The following is a 19,102-nucleotide window of genomic DNA, read 5'->3' on the forward strand; positions in this document are numbered from 1 at the left end:
CCCAGTTTACAATTGGCTCATTCCTCCTGTAACTATTCTCCAGGTCGTTGATGCAAATGAGAACGTGTTCTCAGTCAACTTACCTGGTAAAATAACGGATAAATAAATAAATAAACCTAAAACACAAGGCCAAATCTACATTGGAGTTGCTTACCAAGAAGACTGTGAATGTTCCTGAGTGTCCAAGTTACAGTTTTGACTTAAATCTACTTCAAAATATATGGTTATCTAGCAATGATCAACCACTGATTTGACAGAGCTGAAAGAATTTAGAAAAGAATAATGGGCAAATGTTGCACAATCCAGGTGTGGAAAGCTCTTTAGAGACTTACAAAGAAAGACTCACAGCTGTAATCGCTGGCAAAGTTGATTCTGCAAAGTATTGACTCAGGGGTGTGAATACTTATGTAATTTAGATATTTCTGTATTTCATTTTCAATCCATTTGAAATAAATTCTAAAAACATGTTTTCACTGGGTCATTATGGAGTATTGTGTATAGATGGGCGGAAAATAAATAGTTCATCAATTTTGAATCAGGCTGTAACAAGAAAAATGTGAATGAGTCATAGGGTTATGAATATTTTCTGAAGGAACTGTATACCTAAGACTTACGTAGTAGAGTTGATGGTGGTCTATGGCTGTCATGTTATATATCGGAGACTTACGGAGTCGAGTTGATGGTGGTCTATGGCTGTCAATGTTCTATATCGGAGACTTACGGAGTCGAGTTGATGGTGGTATATGGCTGTCATGTTATATATCGGAGACTTACGGAGTAGAGTTGATAGTGGTATATGTGGCCATGCTATATATCGGAGGCTTACGGAGTAGAGTTGATAGTGGTATATGTGGCCATGTTATATATCGGAGACTTACCTAGTAGAGTTGATGGTGGTATATCCTGAGGGGCATTCTGGGATGCAGGCTCCGTTGTGGATGACGTACTCGTGGCAGTCGTTGCCCTTCCCGTTCTTGCACTGGTTGTGGAGGTCCTGACAGAAGGAGAGAGAGACGCAGCGCCAGCCCTTGAAGGTGTAGTATCCCTGGGGACAGCGGTCCACACAGGTGTCCTGGTGCTGGAACTTCTGGCATGCAACACAGCGGCTGGCGTTGCCTGCCTCCGAGCAACCTCCCAGGCACTGGTCGTGGCAGCAGTGGCCATGATGGGTACAGGCCCGATGTTTGCAGGTGGAGGGACACACTGTGGAGGGAGGGAGGGGGGGCAGGGATGGGAGGAGAGTGAGAGAGAGGGGGATGATGGTAAGAATTCAAAACTCAATACAGGAGGAAAACATTTGTACAATCCTCAGTGTAAAGCTGTCGGAGTTCAGTCTTGTATCAGATTGGACTGTAGATAAAACTAACATCTGGATCAAATAGGTCAGTGTGTTTCCCTTAGCCATTCAGCTTGTCATTTCACTCCTATTGGACAAATACAGCTCTGCACTTTCATCAAAAACTAGCTAGAAACATCCGGAAACCACCAATGGATCTCAGCTAAAGTTCTAGACAGCCTTCCCAAAGTGCACTGCTGGGAGTCCTCCGGTCCACCGGTGTTGAACCGCGGCCCGCCGTGGAGACAGACACCCCCAGACGGTGACAAACACCTCAGACAAAATGGAAACAGGCAGAACAAAGTGAGGGGATTGGAGAGGCTGCTGTAGCAAAGCTCTGTGTCGTTCTGCGCGTTCGGTGAGCAGGGGAGAGAGGGGATCTGGCTGGGTTCAACTGTCACAATACATGGGGGTCTCAGCACGGCCGGTCATCAGCACATAAAGGACGACCGTATTCCTCCTTCTTGCCGAACTGGGCTGGCTTGACTCCCAGTAACCTATAGCAACCTGCCTGGTGGGATGACCCCTTCTAACAATGACCTAGTTCACAGTCAGAACTCCTGCTACAGTAGCTCCTGTCCCTGGTCCTGGTCCCCAGCCACTCTAAAAATAACCCACCGCAGTGCAGCCTCGGGTCAGGCTTGGACACAACCAGCTCATAAACAGAGATGGTCAAAAAAACAAGTTGGCTCACAGTTCCAACTACCACATCTATAGCAGGACTTTCAGATCTCCGTTAGTTACACAACTTAAAGCTCCTTTACTTTAGGTTTTCTTTACGAGAGTGTCTGAGAGGATAAACATTCCACTTTACCCCACAAAGTCAGATATCTCAAGCTTAAACTGACAGACTTTAAATCTGGATTAATGTACATTTTTATGTACATATTCTTATTCATTCCTTTACACTTGTGTGTGTATACAGTAGTTGTTGAGATTTTTTTGGGGTACTTTACTTAAGATTGACATACCAAATCGACTCAAGGGGGTTAACCCTGCTTTAGCCAATACTCACTGATCTGGCTTTACAGTCTGGCTATGAAAATGCCCTTGTTGTTACTAATTTAAATCAGAACCATGCATAATAACGCACATTCACTAATAATGACTAACTTTGATTGTAAAAATAGTTGGGAAGAGATATTCCATGGCACATGGTTTAAGAACTGATACACAAAACGATGCTGGATTAAAAACATTGTAGAATAATAGTGAAGACATCAAAAGTATGAAATAACACATAGAATCATTGTAGTAACCAAAAGCGTTAAACAAATCAAAATATATTTTAGATTATTCAAAGTTGACACCCTTTGCCTTGATGACAGCTCTGCACACTCTTGGCATTCTCTCAACCAGCTTCACCTGGAATGCTTTTCCAACAGCCTTGAAGTTGCTCCCACATATGCTGAGAAGTTTTTGGCTGCTTTTCCTTCACCCTGCGGTCCAACTCATCCCAAACCATCTCAATTGGGTTGACGTTGGGTGATTGACGTCGCCATCACCCTCCTTGGTCAAATAGCCCTGACACAGCCTGGAGGTGTGTTTTGGGTCATTGTCCTGTTGAAAAACAAATGATAGTCCCACTAAGCCCAAACCAGATGGGATGGCATATTGCTGCAGAATGCTGTGGTAACCATGCTGTTAACTGTGCCTTGAATTCGAAATAAACCACTGACAGTGTCACCAGCAAAGCACCCCCACACTATCACACCCCCTCCTCCATGCTTCATGGTGGATCATCTGTTCACCTACTCTGCATCTCACAAAAAACGGCGGTTGGAACTAAAAATCTCAAATTTGGACTCATCAGACCAAAGAACAGATTTCCACCAGTCTAATGTGCATTGCTTGTGTTTCTTGGCTCAAGCTAGTCTCTTCTTCTTATTGGTGTCCTTTAGTAGTGGTTTCTTAGCAGCAATTCGACCATGAAGGCCTGATTCACGCAATCTCCTCTGAACAGTTGATGTTGAGATGAGTGTTACTTGAACTCTGAAGCATTTATTTAGGCTGCAATTTCTGAGGCTGTTAACTAATTAACTTATCCTCTGCAGCAGAGGTAACTCTGGGTCTTCCTTTCCTGTGGCGGTCCTCGTGAGAGCCAGTTTCATCATAGCGCTTGATGGTTTTACAACTGAACTTGAAGAAGTTCTTGAAATTTTCCAGATTGACTGACCATGTCTTAAAGTAATGGACTGTAGTTTCTCTTTGCTTATTTGAGCTGTTCTTGCCATAATATGGACTTGGTATTTTACCAAATAGGGCCATCTTCTGTATACCACCCCTACCTTGTCAAAACACCACTGATTGGCTCAAATTCCACAAATGTACTTTTAACTAGTCCCATCTGTTAATTGAAATGCATTCCAGGTGACTACCACATGACACTGGTTGAGAGAATGCCAAGAGTGTGCAAAGGTGTCATCAAGGCAAAGGGGGGCTACTTTGAAGAACCTCAAATATAAAATAGATTTTGATTTGTTTAATCCTTTTTTGTTACTACATGATTACATATGTGTTATTTCATAGTTCTGATGTTTTCACTATTATTCTACAAAGTAAAAAAAAAAAATTACAAACAAAGAAAAACTCGGGGCCTCCCGGGTGGCGCAGTGGTCTAAGGCACTGCATCGCAGTGCTAGCTGTGCCACCAGAGATTCTGGGTTCGAGCCCAGGCTCTGTCGCAGCCGGTCGCGACCGGGAGGCCCATGGGGCGACGCACAATTGGCCCAGCGTCGTCGGGGTTAGGGAGGGTTTGGCCGGCCGGTCTCATCGCGCACTCGCGACTCCTGGAATGAGTAGTTGTGTCCAAACCTTTGACTGGTACTGTATATGGGGGATACAACCATCCCAGCACTGCAGATTTTTGCTACAAAGAGACAATCAATCATTAGATAATTTGTTTTCGCACTGTCCATATATAGCTTGTTTTTGTTCGCAGATTCAGGAATGACAAAAGAATTGCAACATTTACCTAGAGCTAACTCTCCAAATAGTACTGCGGGGTGATTTGAAAAGTCATAATCAATCAATAATACTATAATAAAAAAATGATATTCTCATTGTAAATTAAAGATAAAGGTTCAGAACTTTTGTTGCCAGGTGCACGGTGTATCCTCCGACACATTGGTGCGGCTGGCTTCCGGGTTGGATGTGCGCTGTGTTAAGAAGCAGTGCGGCTGGTTGGGTTGTGTATCGGAGGACGCATGACTTTCAACCTTCGTCTCTCCCGAGCCCGTACGGGAGTTGTAGCGATGAGACAAGATAGTAGCTACTACAACAACTGGGATACCACGAAATTGGGGAGAAAAAGGGGTAAAAAAATTGTAAAAAAATAAATAAAAATGTATCAACCCATGGAGGTCTGGATTTGGAGTCACACTCAAAATTAAAGTGGAAAACCACACTACAGGCTGATCCAACTTTGATGTCATGTCCTTAAAACAAGTCAAAATGAGGCTCAGTAGTGTGTGTGGCCTCCACGTGCCTGTATGACCTCCCTACAACGCCTGGGCATGCTCCTGATGAGGTGGCGGATGGTCTCCTGAGGGATCTCCTCCCAGACCTGGACTAAAGCATCCGCCAACTCCTGGACAGTCTGTGGTGCAACGTGGCGTTGGTGGATGGAGCGAGACATGATGTCCCAGATGTGCTCAATTAGATTCAGGTCTGGGGAACGGGCGGGCCAATCCGTCTAGCATTGTCTTGCATTAGGAGGAACCAAGGGCCAACCGCACCAGCATATGGTCTCACAAGGGGTCTGAGGATCTCATCTCGGTACCTAATGGCAGTCAGGCTACCTCTGGCGAGCACATGGAGAAATGCCACCCCACACCATGACTGACCCACCGCCAAACAGGTCATGCTGGAGGATGTTGCAGGCAGCAGAACGTTCTCCACGGCGTCTCAGTGTGAACCTGCTTTCATCTGTGAAGAGCACAGGGCGCCAGTGGCGAATTTGCCAATCTTGGTGTTCTCTGGCAAATGCCAAACGTCCTGCACGGTGTTGGGCTGTAAGCACAACCCCCACCTGTGGACGTCGGGCCTTCATACCACCCTCATGGAGTCTGTTTCTGACCGTTTGAGCAGACACATGCACATTTGTGGCCTGCTTAAGGTCATTTTGCAGGGCTCTGGCAGTGCTTCTCCTGCTCCTCCTTTCACAAAGGCAGAGGTAGCGGTCCTGCTGCTGGGTTGAGGCCCTCCTATGGCCTCCTCCACATCTCCTGATGTACTGGCCTGTCTCCTGGTAGCGCCTCCATGCTCTGGACACTACGCTGACAGACACAGCAAACCTTCTTGCCACAGCTCGCATTGATGTGCCATCCTGGATGAGCTGCATTACCTGAGCAACTTGTGTGGGTTGTAGACTCCGTCTCATGCTACCACTAGAGTGAAAGCACCGCCAGCATTCAAAAGTGACCAAAACATCAGCCAGGAAGCATAGGAACTGAGAAGTGGTCTGTGGTCCCCACCTGCAGAACCACTCCTTTATTGGGGGTGTCTTGCTAAATGCCTATAATTTCCACCAGTTGTCTATTCCATTTGCACAACAGCATGTGAAATGTATTGTCAATCAGTGTTGCTTCCTAAGTGGACAGTTTGATTTCACAGAAGTGTGATTGACTTGGAGTTACATTGTGTTGTTTAAGTGTTCCCTTTATTTTTTTTGAGCAGTGTATATCATTTTTTATTTTAAAGACTAACTTCTTGCAGCAGGAATTTTAACAGGTCTCATAAACAATCTCTCAAGCCGACAAGCTCGTGAGAAGCCAGCAAATTTTTTACATTTAGAGTTTAGTCAATTTGATCTATTTACTAGCTAGAACAGTTGAATTGTTATGAACACACCCTTCTGTCCGTCTCCGACTGTTTGAACAGCATGCTGGCGTGTCGACTTTGTTCAGATGTTGAAATCAACTGGCCTACCTTATTTCTCAGAATGAGAACGAGTTCACATTTCCTTTTATAGGCCTACTTGTGTTTTATGCTTATTGCACATGTAGAAAACACAGACTAGACAGCAAGTATAAAAGTCTTTGGATAAAATGCTGCTAGGGGTACACGGTACCGTAACGCCGTGGGTGACAAACTGATGTGGGAGAAAATTTACAAGATTATGTTCTAATAGTGTTTATGCATCGAATAGCTTTGATGAGTACTCTCTCATCAGTGGCTATGGGACTGAGTTGGGCCTCTGGGCTTGAGCTGACAGTTGACTCGGTGATAAAATATAAAAGACTGCATTCCATAGACTAGATGTGGTGGGTGTGACCCGAGGTAGAGATAGCCTGGAGGAGGAGAACAAAAATTATTATTGTTTCTAATCATTCTTGCATCTGGGAAACTAAGTCGGGTTGGGAGTTGAACACCAGGTGCAAATAACTACATGATGAACCCGCGGTGACTTATGGTGCCCCCCGATCTGCATGGGAGGGGTGGAACCAGCCATGAAGAAGCATTTTGTCATCTACTATATAAGAACTCTACATTGTCTGTAAGGTTACGCTCTCGGCAAAACACTCAAGAGTGTAGAGTGGACAGTTTCATTATTGCAATAATTAAATAAAAGATGAAGAAGAAATTTTGAAGAAATTACAAAGCGTCTCTCACTTGATTAGAATATTCCACGACACTGAGCATCCAATTTTCCATAATGAATATTCATTAATACTCCCATTTTTAGTAGTGTTTACTCTGCTCGCAATTTGAGAAGTTGAGACATAAAAAGGGTATCGATTGAAAAGTAAACTTCTTCTCTATTACAGTAAAATAATGTCCTAATGTGGGTTTGGTGTCCATAAGACCGATTCTGTTACACCCAAACTCAAATAACGAGTTGAAACCGCTTGTCAGATATGAGACATCACTTCTTCCTCTATGCTGTTGTGAGTAGCAGGGGGAGGCAGCGTGGTGTATGGCGTGGGGGACGTGGTGTGTGGGGGGGGGGGGGGCATGGTGTGTGGTGTATGGCGTGGGAGACGTGGTGTAGAGTATGGCGTGGGGGCATGGCATGTGGGGGGAAGGGGCATGGCGTGGGGGCGGGGCATGGTGTGTGGCATGGCGTGTGGCATGGCGTGTGGGGTGTGGTGGGGCGTGGTGTCTTTGTATAAATGGGAAGGTGCACAGTCACAGCAGGAGCGAAGGAGAAGAGACGAAAAAGACCATCGGACATAAACACTAATAAAAAATTTAGATAAAAAAAATATAGATATTTGGAAAAATTGCGCTAAAACATACATTTCAATGAAACAAATGAATTTGATATATTGCCCAGCCCTGATACTGACAACATGGAGGAGATAAATCTATAAATCTAACGCATCAATTAAATATTGTCCATAAACATTCAAGGCAGCTTTACGAAAAAATAAATATATCTATATTAAAGCCATTAAATAACGGTAATCAAGTCACAACAAGGCCGATTTCAAACGCCCGACATCAAAAATCTAACAACCGGCGCATTAACGGACAGCGGTGCGAATGCAAACTATGTTAGATAAATCCTAGACATGCTAGGTTAATGCACTGAAATAAGTCACAATCAAAGAAATGACTTATCAAATTATGGAATTACATTTTGAATTCACAGCGATTTTTTTTGTTGTTTTTGTTTTGAGTCACGAGATTACTTTTGTTAATTAAATCTATCCAGTCAAATGTACTAGATTACTTTTTAAAGTAACGAATCCCAATAACACTGCCCGTGACAATACGTGCTGTAGCGGTGTGTAAACTAGATCATGGTGTGTTCCGTAGTGGTGCAGTGCGGTGTGTTCCGTAGTGGTGCACTATTATCACTATTATTCTACAAAGTAAAAAAAAAAAATTACAAACAAAGAAAAACTCGGGGCCTCCCGGGTGGCGCAGTGGTCTAAGGCACTGCATCGCAGTGCTAGCTGTGCCACCAGAGATTCTGGGTTCGAGCCCAGGCTCTGTCGCAGCCGGTCGCGACCGGGAGGCCCATGGGGCGACGCACAATTGGCCCAGCGTCGTCGGGGTTAGGGAGGGTTTGGCCGGCCGGTCTCATCGCGCACTCGCGACTCCTGGAATGAGTAGTTGTGTCCAAACCTTTGACTGGTACTGTATATGGGGGATACAACCATCCCAGCACTGCAGATTTTTGCTACAAAGAGACAATCAATCATTAGATAATTTGTTTTCGCACTGTCCATATATAGCTTGTTTTTGTTCGCAGATTCAGGAATGACAAAAGAATTGCAACATTTACCTAGAGCTAACTCTCCAAATAGTACTGCGGGGTGATTTGAAAAGTCATAATCAATCAATAATACTATAATAAAAAAATGATATTCTCATTGTAAATTAAAGATAAAGGTTCAGAACTTTTGTTGCCAGGTGCACGGTGTATCCTCCGACACATTGGTGCGGCTGGCTTCCGGGTTGGATGTGCGCTGTGTTAAGAAGCAGTGCGGCTGGTTGGGTTGTGTATCGGAGGACGCATGACTTTCAACCTTCGTCTCTCCCGAGCCCGTACGGGAGTTGTAGCGATGAGACAAGATAGTAGCTACTACAACAACTGGGATACCACGAAATTGGGGAGAAAAAGGGGTAAAAAAATTGTAAAAAAATAAATAAAAATGTATCAACCCATGGAGGTCTGGATTTGGAGTCACACTCAAAATTAAAGTGGAAAACCACACTACAGGCTGATCCAACTTTGATGTCATGTCCTTAAAACAAGTCAAAATGAGGCTCAGTAGTGTGTGTGGCCTCCACGTGCCTGTATGACCTCCCTACAACGCCTGGGCATGCTCCTGATGAGGTGGCGGATGGTCTCCTGAGGGATCTCCTCCCAGACCTGGACTAAAGCATCCGCCAACTCCTGGACAGTCTGTGGTGCAACGTGGCGTTGGTGGATGGAGCGAGACATGATGTCCCAGATGTGCTCAATTAGATTCAGGTCTGGGGAACGGGCGGGCCAATCCGTCTAGCATTGTCTTGCATTAGGAGGAACCAAGGGCCAACCGCACCAGCATATGGTCTCACAAGGGGTCTGAGGATCTCATCTCGGTACCTAATGGCAGTCAGGCTACCTCTGGCGAGCACATGGAGAAATGCCACCCCACACCATGACTGACCCACCGCCAAACAGGTCATGCTGGAGGATGTTGCAGGCAGCAGAACGTTCTCCACGGCGTCTCAGTGTGAACCTGCTTTCATCTGTGAAGAGCACAGGGCGCCAGTGGCGAATTTGCCAATCTTGGTGTTCTCTGGCAAATGCCAAACGTCCTGCACGGTGTTGGGCTGTAAGCACAACCCCCACCTGTGGACGTCGGGCCTTCATACCACCCTCATGGAGTCTGTTTCTGACCGTTTGAGCAGACACATGCACATTTGTGGCCTGCTTAAGGTCATTTTGCAGGGCTCTGGCAGTGCTTCTCCTGCTCCTCCTTTCACAAAGGCAGAGGTAGCGGTCCTGCTGCTGGGTTGAGGCCCTCCTATGGCCTCCTCCACATCTCCTGATGTACTGGCCTGTCTCCTGGTAGCGCCTCCATGCTCTGGACACTACGCTGACAGACACAGCAAACCTTCTTGCCACAGCTCGCATTGATGTGCCATCCTGGATGAGCTGCATTACCTGAGCAACTTGTGTGGGTTGTAGACTCCGTCTCATGCTACCACTAGAGTGAAAGCACCGCCAGCATTCAAAAGTGACCAAAACATCAGCCAGGAAGCATAGGAACTGAGAAGTGGTCTGTGGTCCCCACCTGCAGAACCACTCCTTTATTGGGGGTGTCTTGCTAAATGCCTATAATTTCCACCAGTTGTCTATTCCATTTGCACAACAGCATGTGAAATGTATTGTCAATCAGTGTTGCTTCCTAAGTGGACAGTTTGATTTCACAGAAGTGTGATTGACTTGGAGTTACATTGTGTTGTTTAAGTGTTCCCTTTATTTTTTTTGAGCAGTGTATATCATTTTTTATTTTAAAGACTAACTTCTTGCAGCAGGAATTTTAACAGGTCTCATAAACAATCTCTCAAGCCGACAAGCTCGTGAGAAGCCAGCAAATTTTTTACATTTAGAGTTTAGTCAATTTGATCTATTTACTAGCTAGAACAGTTGAATTGTTATGAACACACCCTTCTGTCCGTCTCCGACTGTTTGAACAGCATGCTGGCGTGTCGACTTTGTTCAGATGTTGAAATCAACTGGCCTACCTTATTTCTCAGAATGAGAACGAGTTCACATTTCCTTTTATAGGCCTACTTGTGTTTTATGCTTATTGCACATGTAGAAAACACAGACTAGACAGCAAGTATAAAAGTCTTTGGATAAAATGCTGCTAGGGGTACACGGTACCGTAACGCCGTGGGTGACAAACTGATGTGGGAGAAAATTTACAAGATTATGTTCTAATAGTGTTTATGCATCGAATAGCTTTGATGAGTACTCTCTCATCAGTGGCTATGGGACTGAGTTGGGCCTCTGGGCTTGAGCTGACAGTTGACTCGGTGATAAAATATAAAAGACTGCATTCCATAGACTAGATGTGGTGGGTGTGACCCGAGGTAGAGATAGCCTGGAGGAGGAGAACAAAAATTATTATTGTTTCTAATCATTCTTGCATCTGGGAAACTAAGTCGGGTTGGGAGTTGAACACCAGGTGCAAATAACTACATGATGAACCCGCGGTGACTTATGGTGCCCCCCGATCTGCATGGGAGGGGTGGAACCAGCCATGAAGAAGCATTTTGTCATCTACTATATAAGAACTCTACATTGTCTGTAAGGTTACGCTCTCGGCAAAACACTCAAGAGTGTAGAGTGGACAGTTTCATTATTGCAATAATTAAATAAAAGATGAAGAAGAAATTTTGAAGAAATTACAAAGCGTCTCTCACTTGATTAGAATATTCCACGACACTGAGCATCCAATTTTCCATAATGAATATTCATTAATACTCCCATTTTTAGTAGTGTTTACTCTGCTCGCAATTTGAGAAGTTGAGACATAAAAAGGGTATCGATTGAAAAGTAAACTTCTTCTCTATTACAGTAAAATAATGTCCTAATGTGGGTTTGGTGTCCATAAGACCGATTCTGTTACACCCAAACTCAAATAACGAGTTGAAACCGCTTGTCAGATATGAGACATCACTTCTTCCTCTATGCTGTTGTGAGTAGCAGGGGGAGGCAGCGTGGTGTATGGCGTGGGGGACGTGGTGTGTGGGGGGGGGGGGGGCATGGTGTGTGGTGTATGGCGTGGGAGACGTGGTGTAGAGTATGGCGTGGGGGCATGGCATGTGGGGGGAAGGGGCATGGCGTGGGGGCGGGGCATGGTGTGTGGCATGGCGTGTGGCATGGCGTGTGGGGTGTGGTGGGGCGTGGTGTCTTTGTATAAATGGGAAGGTGCACAGTCACAGCAGGAGCGAAGGAGAAGAGACGAAAAAGACCATCGGACATAAACACTAATAAAAAATTTAGATAAAAAAAATATAGATATTTGGAAAAATTGCGCTAAAACATACATTTCAATGAAACAAATGAATTTGATATATTGCCCAGCCCTGATACTGACAACATGGAGGAGATAAATCTATAAATCTAACGCATCAATTAAATATTGTCCATAAACATTCAAGGCAGCTTTACGAAAAAATAAATATATCTATATTAAAGCCATTAAATAACGGTAATCAAGTCACAACAAGGCCGATTTCAAACGCCCGACATCAAAAATCTAACAACCGGCGCATTAACGGACAGCGGTGCGAATGCAAACTATGTTAGATAAATCCTAGACATGCTAGGTTAATGCACTGAAATAAGTCACAATCAAAGAAATGACTTATCAAATTATGGAATTACATTTTGAATTCACAGCGATTTTTTTTGTTGTTTTTGTTTTGAGTCACGAGATTACTTTTGTTAATTAAATCTATCCAGTCAAATGTACTAGATTACTTTTTAAAGTAACGAATCCCAATAACACTGCCCGTGACAATACGTGCTGTAGCGGTGTGTAAACTAGATCATGGTGTGTTCCGTAGTGGTGCAGTGCGGTGTGTTCCGTAGTGGTGCAGTGCGGTGTGTTCCGTAGTGGTGCAGTGCGGTGTGTTCCGTAGTGGTGCAGTGCGGTGTGTTCTGTAGTGGTGCAGTGCGGTGTGTTCCGTAGTGGTGCAGTACGGTGTGTTCCGTAGTGGTGCAGTGCGGTGTGTTCCGTAGTGGTGCAGTGCGGTGTGTTCCGTAGTGGTGCAGTGCGGTGTGTTCCGTAGTGGTGCAGTGCGGTGTGTTCCGTAGTGGTGCAGTGCGGTGTGTTCCGTAGTGGTGCAGTGCGGTGTGTTCCGTAGTGGTGCAGTGCGGTGTGTTCCGTAGTGGTGCAGTGCGGTGTGTTCCGTAGTGGTGCAGTGCGGTGTGTTCCGTAGTGGTGCAGTGCGGTGTGTTCCGTAGTGGTGCAGTGCGGTGTGTTCCGTAGTGGTGCAGTGCGGTGTGTTCCGTAGTGGTGCAGTGCGGTGTGTTCCGTAGTGGTGCAGTGCGGTGTGTTCCGTAGTGGTGCAGTGCGGTGTGTTCCGTAGTGGTGCAGTGCGGTGTGTTCCGTAGTGGTGCAGTACGGTGTGTTCCGTAGTGGTGCAGTACGGTGTGTTCCGTAGTGGTGCAGTACGGTGTGTTCTGTAGTGGTGCAGTACGGTGTGTTCTGTAGTGGTGCAGTACGGTGCGCTCCAGTGTGAGGCCATCTGGGGCTGCTGCTAGTGAGGACACACAGACTGACCACAGGCTTGGGAGTCTTCATCGTTCTCCTTGGGACCCGCCCATCCCCTCTCTCTCTCTCTCACACACACACACACACACACAAACACACACACACACACACACACACAGTGGACAGTTCTGAAATACCCGCCCTGTGCTCGCCCCAGCGGAAAACGTTACAGGACTGCTTCTCATTTCATACATGGCTGGCAACGTGGCTGCAAAGGACAAAAAAAACATTCCTTTTGTTTTTTGGGGAAGGGTTGTGATGTTGCCACTGAACTATTTAACAGTTGACAGGAGGAAAACTCTTGGGAGAGGAGAAGAGGAATTGACAAGCATGGTTAAGAATGTATTAGTGGGTGCCAGTGTGCCAGACAGACAGTCAGTCAGACAGCTTGACAGCCAGCCAGAGACAGACAGCCAGAGACAGCCAGCCAGACAGCCAGGGAAAGAGAGGCACAGTCAGACAGCCAGGGAAAGAGAGGCACAGCCAGACAGCCAGGGAAAGACAGGCACAGCCAGACAGCCAGGGAAAGACAGGCACAGCCAGACAGCCAGGGAAAGACAGGCACAGCCAGACAGCCAGGGAAAGAGAGGCACAGCCAGACAGCCAGGGAAAGACAGACACAGCCAGACAGACAGACACAGCCAGACAGAGACAGACAGCCAGACAGCCAGGGAAAGACAGGCACAGCCAGGGAAAGAGAGGCACAGCCAGACAGCCAGACAGCCAGAGAAAGAGAGGCACAGCCAGACAGAGACAGACACAGCCAGACAGAGACAGCCAGCCAGCCAGACAGACAGCCTTCGAGGGATGACACCACGGTGAGGACATCACACACACTGTTATTGTCAACAGAAGAACAAGGAAGGATCCCTCTCAGCAAGCAGGCTGGGGGAGAGAGGGAGGGTGCTGGGGGAGAGAGAGGAGTACTGGAGGAGAGAGAGGAAGGGGCTGAAGGAGGGATAGTGTGGGCTCTAAGAGGGGTGGGGAGGTGAAGGGAGGGAGGGAATGTGGAAGGAGGGGGGAGGGGGCTGGAGGGAGGGGGCTGGAGGGATAGTGTGGGTTCAGAGAGGTGGGGAGGTGAAGGGAGGGAAGGGGTGGAGTGAGGGGGCTGGAGGAAGAATAGTGTGGGTTCAGAGAGGTGGAGAGGTGATGGGAGGGAGGGAAGGAGGTGGAGGGAGGGGTGGAGGGATAGTGTGGGTTCAGAGAGGTGGAGAGGAGATGGGAGGGAGGGAGGGAGGGGGCTGGAGGAGGAATGAGGTGGAGAGGTGATGGGAGGGAGGGAGGGGGCTGGAGGAGGAATAGTGTGGGTTCAGAAAGGTGGAGAGGTGATGGGAGGGAGGGAGGGAGGGAGGGAGGGAGGGGGCTGGAGGAGGAATAGTGTGGGTTCAGAAAGGTGGAGAGGTGATGGGAGGGAGGGAGGGAGGGAGGGAGGGGGCTGGAGGAGGAATAGTGTGGGTTCAGAAAGGTGGAGAGAAGATGGGAGGGAGGGAGGGAGGGAGGGAGGGAGGGGGGGGCTGGAGGAGGAATAGTGTGGAGACAAGATGAAGGAAGGGAGGGAGGGGTGAAGGGAGGTGGGCTCCTCCAGCCTCCTCCAGAGGTGGGGAGGTGATGGGAGGGAGGGAGGGAGGGAGGGAGGGAGGGAGGGAGGGAGGGAGGGAGGGAGGGAGGGAGGGAGGGAGGGAGGGAGGGAGGGATAGTGTGGATTCAGAGAGGTGGAGAGGAGATGAAGGAAGGGAGGGAGGGGGCTAGAGGAGGAATAGTGTGGGTTCAGAGAGGTGGAGAGAAGATGGAGGGAGGGAAGGAGGTGGAGGGAGAGAGGGATAGTGTGGATTCAGAGAGGTGGAGAGGAGATGAAGGGAGGGAGGGGGCTAGAGGAGGAATAGTGTGGGTTCAGAGAGGTGGAGAGAAGATGGAGGGAGGGAGGGGTCTCTTTGACATCAGAGCCTTTTTCTGTTTCCCTTCACACTGAGCAGTGAACACTCTCACACAAACAGAAAAATGCATCAACATACTTTCACTCCCCGCTCTTCTCTTTTTGTGCAGTGCAGTGTGTACATGCTGTGACCACGTTGTGTCAGTCTGACTCCCGATCCCCCAGGAGGAATCCATTCCGTAGTACAGCTCCCACACCAGATCCGCCCTCACCCTTAACCAATGTGTTTGCTGGCTGTGGAAAGCAGCCATTCAATGGCCTCTTCCATATCAGGGAGGAGAGCTGCCCAGGGTTAACCCTTTCATGTCAGGGAGGAGAGCTGCTCGGGGTTAACCCTTCCATGTCAGGGAGGAGAGCTGCTCGGGGTTAACCCTTCCATGTCAGGGAGGAGAGCTGCTCGGGGTTAACCCTTTCATGTCAGGGAGGAGAGCTGCCCAGGGTTAACCCTTCCATGGAAAGCAAACAGAAAGCAACCGAGGCAAACTAGGAGAATACGAGGCCATTTCTCGCTGCTGAGGGGAGCTCCCTCCCTCCTCTCCATCCTTTCTCTCCCTCCCGCTCAGCCCTTTTTGCCCCAGGCCTGCTCAGAGCCTACTACTAGCTAGCACAATGTTTATGCTAACACTGCGGCTAACACTGCCCTGCAGCATTCCCATTCTGATCACGCTAAAGCTAGGTTACGCTAGCAGTGCCAAACACAGCCCGTTCATTCATCCCCCTCCTCCCCTCAGCCTGAATCAGTCTCCCTCTCTCTCTCTCTTGCGTTTCCAGGCCACGGACCCTCTTTCATTCATATGCCTTGTTTTTATTTCAAACCGGATGGAGGAGAAGAAAAATGCTTTTTTGATTTAAAAAATGTATATATATATTTAACGAGGCTAGTCAGTTAAGAACAAATTCTTATTTACAATTATGGCCTACCGGGGAACAGTGGGTTAACTGCCTTGTTCAGGGGCAGAATGATGGATGATTCCAACGACTCTACAGAAGATGGAAACCTACACTGTTCCACTAACACTACACCCAGCGTATCTCTATTTCACTAACACTACACCCATCCAGGCAGCTGCTCATCTCTCACTAGTGTGTTCTGCTGGATTTTAATGTGTTTTCTTTCCTGATGATCAAAGGTGAGCTGTGTGTTTACGTTTCATGTGTTCAGGGCTGTAAACCCCCCAAAGAGAGAGCCTGGGAAGAGAGGCGGTGGGTGTGAGCCAATAGCAGCGCAGGCACAGGAACATACTTCCTGCTCTTACACATAAACCACCCCTCTAATTGGCAGTGTTGTCTGAGGGCAAAGGGTGGGGAACCATAACAAACAGGCTTTACCCCAGAGGCTCTCACTCAGAGCGCGCACACACACACACACACACAAGCTTACAAGGAAAAGTTAAGAAAACACACACTTACACACAGGCATGCACTTTTACTATATTATTTGCACTGTCTAGGAGTCCTACGATTCAAAAGCTGAACGATAAATGCTTCTAGTGATCTGATTTAAAACATCATCCCATGGAGGAGGAGGATTGAGAGGAGGAGGATGATGGAGAGGAAGAGGATGGACAGGAGGAGGAGGATGGAGAGGATGAAGAGGATGGAGAGGAGGAGGAGGGTGGAGAGGAGGAAGAGGGTGGACAGGAGGAGGAGGAGGAAGACTATAGGGGAAACAAAAACATCAACAGACGGATCCCTGGGAGGCAGGGAGACTGAGCGTGAGCCGTAGTGTCACTATATCGTCAGACTGAGGACACGCTGCCAGGCCTGACACACAGATGATTATGAAGGCAACAACAACAGGGAGAGAGAGAGAGTATGAAACCTTTGTGGACAGGAGAGGGAAGAGGAGAGGAGCTCCCCATCGGGTGAAAACAACAGTTTGAGAAGGAAAGGTGGAAACAGAATGAACGCTGTGGTGGTGTTGAGGAGGAAAGGTAGAAACAGAATGAACGCTGTGGTGGTGTTGAGGAGGAAAGGTGGAAACAGAATGAACGCTGTGGTGGTGTTGAGGAGGAAAGGTGGAAACAGAATGAACATTGTGGTGGTGATGTCAGAATTGCCCCAGGCCACAGATAGTTGTGTTGGGAAAGGTGGAGGAAGTTGGAAAGAGCTGGAACACCACCCCACCCAGTCAGGGTGTTAGAGGGATGAGGAAGGGAGCTGTACACAGAGGGTAAAGGTTAACTCTATGGCTAATAACCTCTAACCTTACTATCTTGGAACTATTCACACAGTGTTACTAGAAGAAGTGATGTGAAAAATAACTGCGCTCTCTGTTCCCATTGTTAAGTCTATTTATATAAAAAAATAATAATAATTAAAAAAAAGGTAAGACATCAACTGTCACCAAGACGACGACATACAAAAAGGTAGGTTTGACGTCCTAGCTGCTGTGTACGCAATGACTCGTTTCCTGACGCTCAGCCATAAAACACTCAAATGTTTGGATAAGAAAGTAGCTGCTTTGTTAAGAGTCTCTCCTGTGTAAATTCAACTCTTCTGAGAGGACGATGGCGGCTTTGGTGTGTGTGACATGCGGAGACAGAGAAGCAGAGACATGAGAATGTTCTAAATAAAATAATAACAGTATGGGGATGAGGTAGGTAGATTGGGTGGGCTTTTAACAGATGGACTATGTACAGCTGCAGCGATCGGTTAGCTGCTCAGATAATTGATGTTTAAAGTTGGTGAGGGAAATAAAAGTCGCCAACTTCAGCGATTTTTGCAATTCTGTTCTTAGTTCTGCTTCTGTTTTTTGAACGGGGCATGCTTATTTAAGATGGTGAGGAAGGCACTTTTAAAGAATAGCCAGGCATCCTCGACTGACGGGATGAGGTCAATATCCTTCCAGGATACCCGGGCCAGGTTGATAAGAAAGGCCTGCTCGCAGAAGTGTTTTAGGGAGCGTTTGACAGTGATGAGGGGTGGTCGTTTGACCGCAGACCCATAGCAGATACAGGTAATGAGGCAGTGATCGCTGAGATCCTGATTGTAAACAGCGGAGGTGTATTTGGAGGGCAAGTTGGTCAGGATAATATCTATGAGGGTGCCCATGTTTACGGATTTACGGTTGTACCTGGTGGGTTCCATGATGATTTGTGTGAGATTGAGGGCATCTAGCTTAGATAGGACTGCCGGGGTGGTAAGCATATCCCAGTTTAGGTCACCTAACAGAACGAACTCGGAAAGCTAGATGGGGGGGCGATCAATTCACAAATGGTGTCCAGGGCACAGCTGGGAGCGGAGGGGGGGTCGATAGCAGGTTAATTTTTAAAAGTAGAAGTTCAAACTGTTTGGGTATAGACCTGGAAAGTATGACAGAACTTTGCAGGCTCTCTCTGCAGTAGATTGCAACTCCTCCCCCTTTGGCAGTTCTATCTGGATGGAATATGTTGTAGTTGGGTGTGAAAATCTCAGAATTGTTGGTGGCCTTCCTGAGCCAGGATTCAGACACGTCAAGGACATCGGGGTTGGCGGAGGGTGCTAAAGCAGTGAGTAAAACAAACTTTGTGAGGAGGCGTCTGATGTTGACATGGCATGAAACCAAGGTTTTTTCGATCACAGAAGTCAACAAATGAGGGTGCCTGGGGACACGCAGGGCCTGGGTTTACCTCCACATCACCCGAGGAACAGAGGAGGAGTAGGATGAGGGTACGGCTAAAGGCTATCAAAACTGGTCACCTAGAGCGTTGGGGACAAAGAATAAAAGGAACAGATTTCTGGGCGTGGTAGAATAGATTCAGGGCATAATGTGCAGATAGGGGTATGGTGGGGTGTGGGTACAGTGGAGGTAAGCCCAGTGATGATAAGAGAGGTTGTATCTCTGGATAAGCTGGTTATAATGGGTGAGGTCAACGCATGTGAGGGAGGTGGGACAAAGGAGGTATCAGAGGAATAACGAGTGGAAGTAGGGGCTCCGCAGTAACCTAAAACAATGATAACTAACCTAAACAACAGTATACAAGGCCTATTGACATGAGAGAGACATACAGCGAGGCATAAAGTAATCACAGGTGTTGATTTGGGGAGCTAACGAAAACAACAACAGGTAAAATGGCATTGTTTTGAGGTTCCATTCTCCTTGTATGGAATGAGGGTGTC

The 19,102-nt window shown here is 47.2% G+C and overlaps 1 protein-coding gene across 3 annotated transcripts in view; it reads right to left on the reverse strand.

The window, feature by feature from the left end:
• LOC100135870 (insulin receptor) overlaps positions 1 to 19,102 on the reverse strand; it is a 178,037-nt gene that overhangs the window by 55,326 nt on the left and 103,609 nt on the right. For all 3 annotated transcript variants that reach the window (XM_036978849.2, XM_036978848.2, XM_090236342.1), the window contains exon 3: positions 879 to 1,203. In XM_036978849.2, coding sequence (XP_036834744.1) covers positions 879 to 1,203 — 325 coding nt within the window. The remainder of the gene's footprint in view (positions 1 to 878; positions 1,204 to 19,102) is intronic.

Source organism: Oncorhynchus mykiss, chromosome 5 (genome assembly GCF_057628025.1).
Source record: "Oncorhynchus mykiss isolate SJ-2025 chromosome 5, ASM5762802v1, whole genome shotgun sequence".
Classification (NCBI taxonomy): domain Eukaryota; kingdom Metazoa; phylum Chordata; class Actinopteri; order Salmoniformes; family Salmonidae; genus Oncorhynchus; species Oncorhynchus mykiss.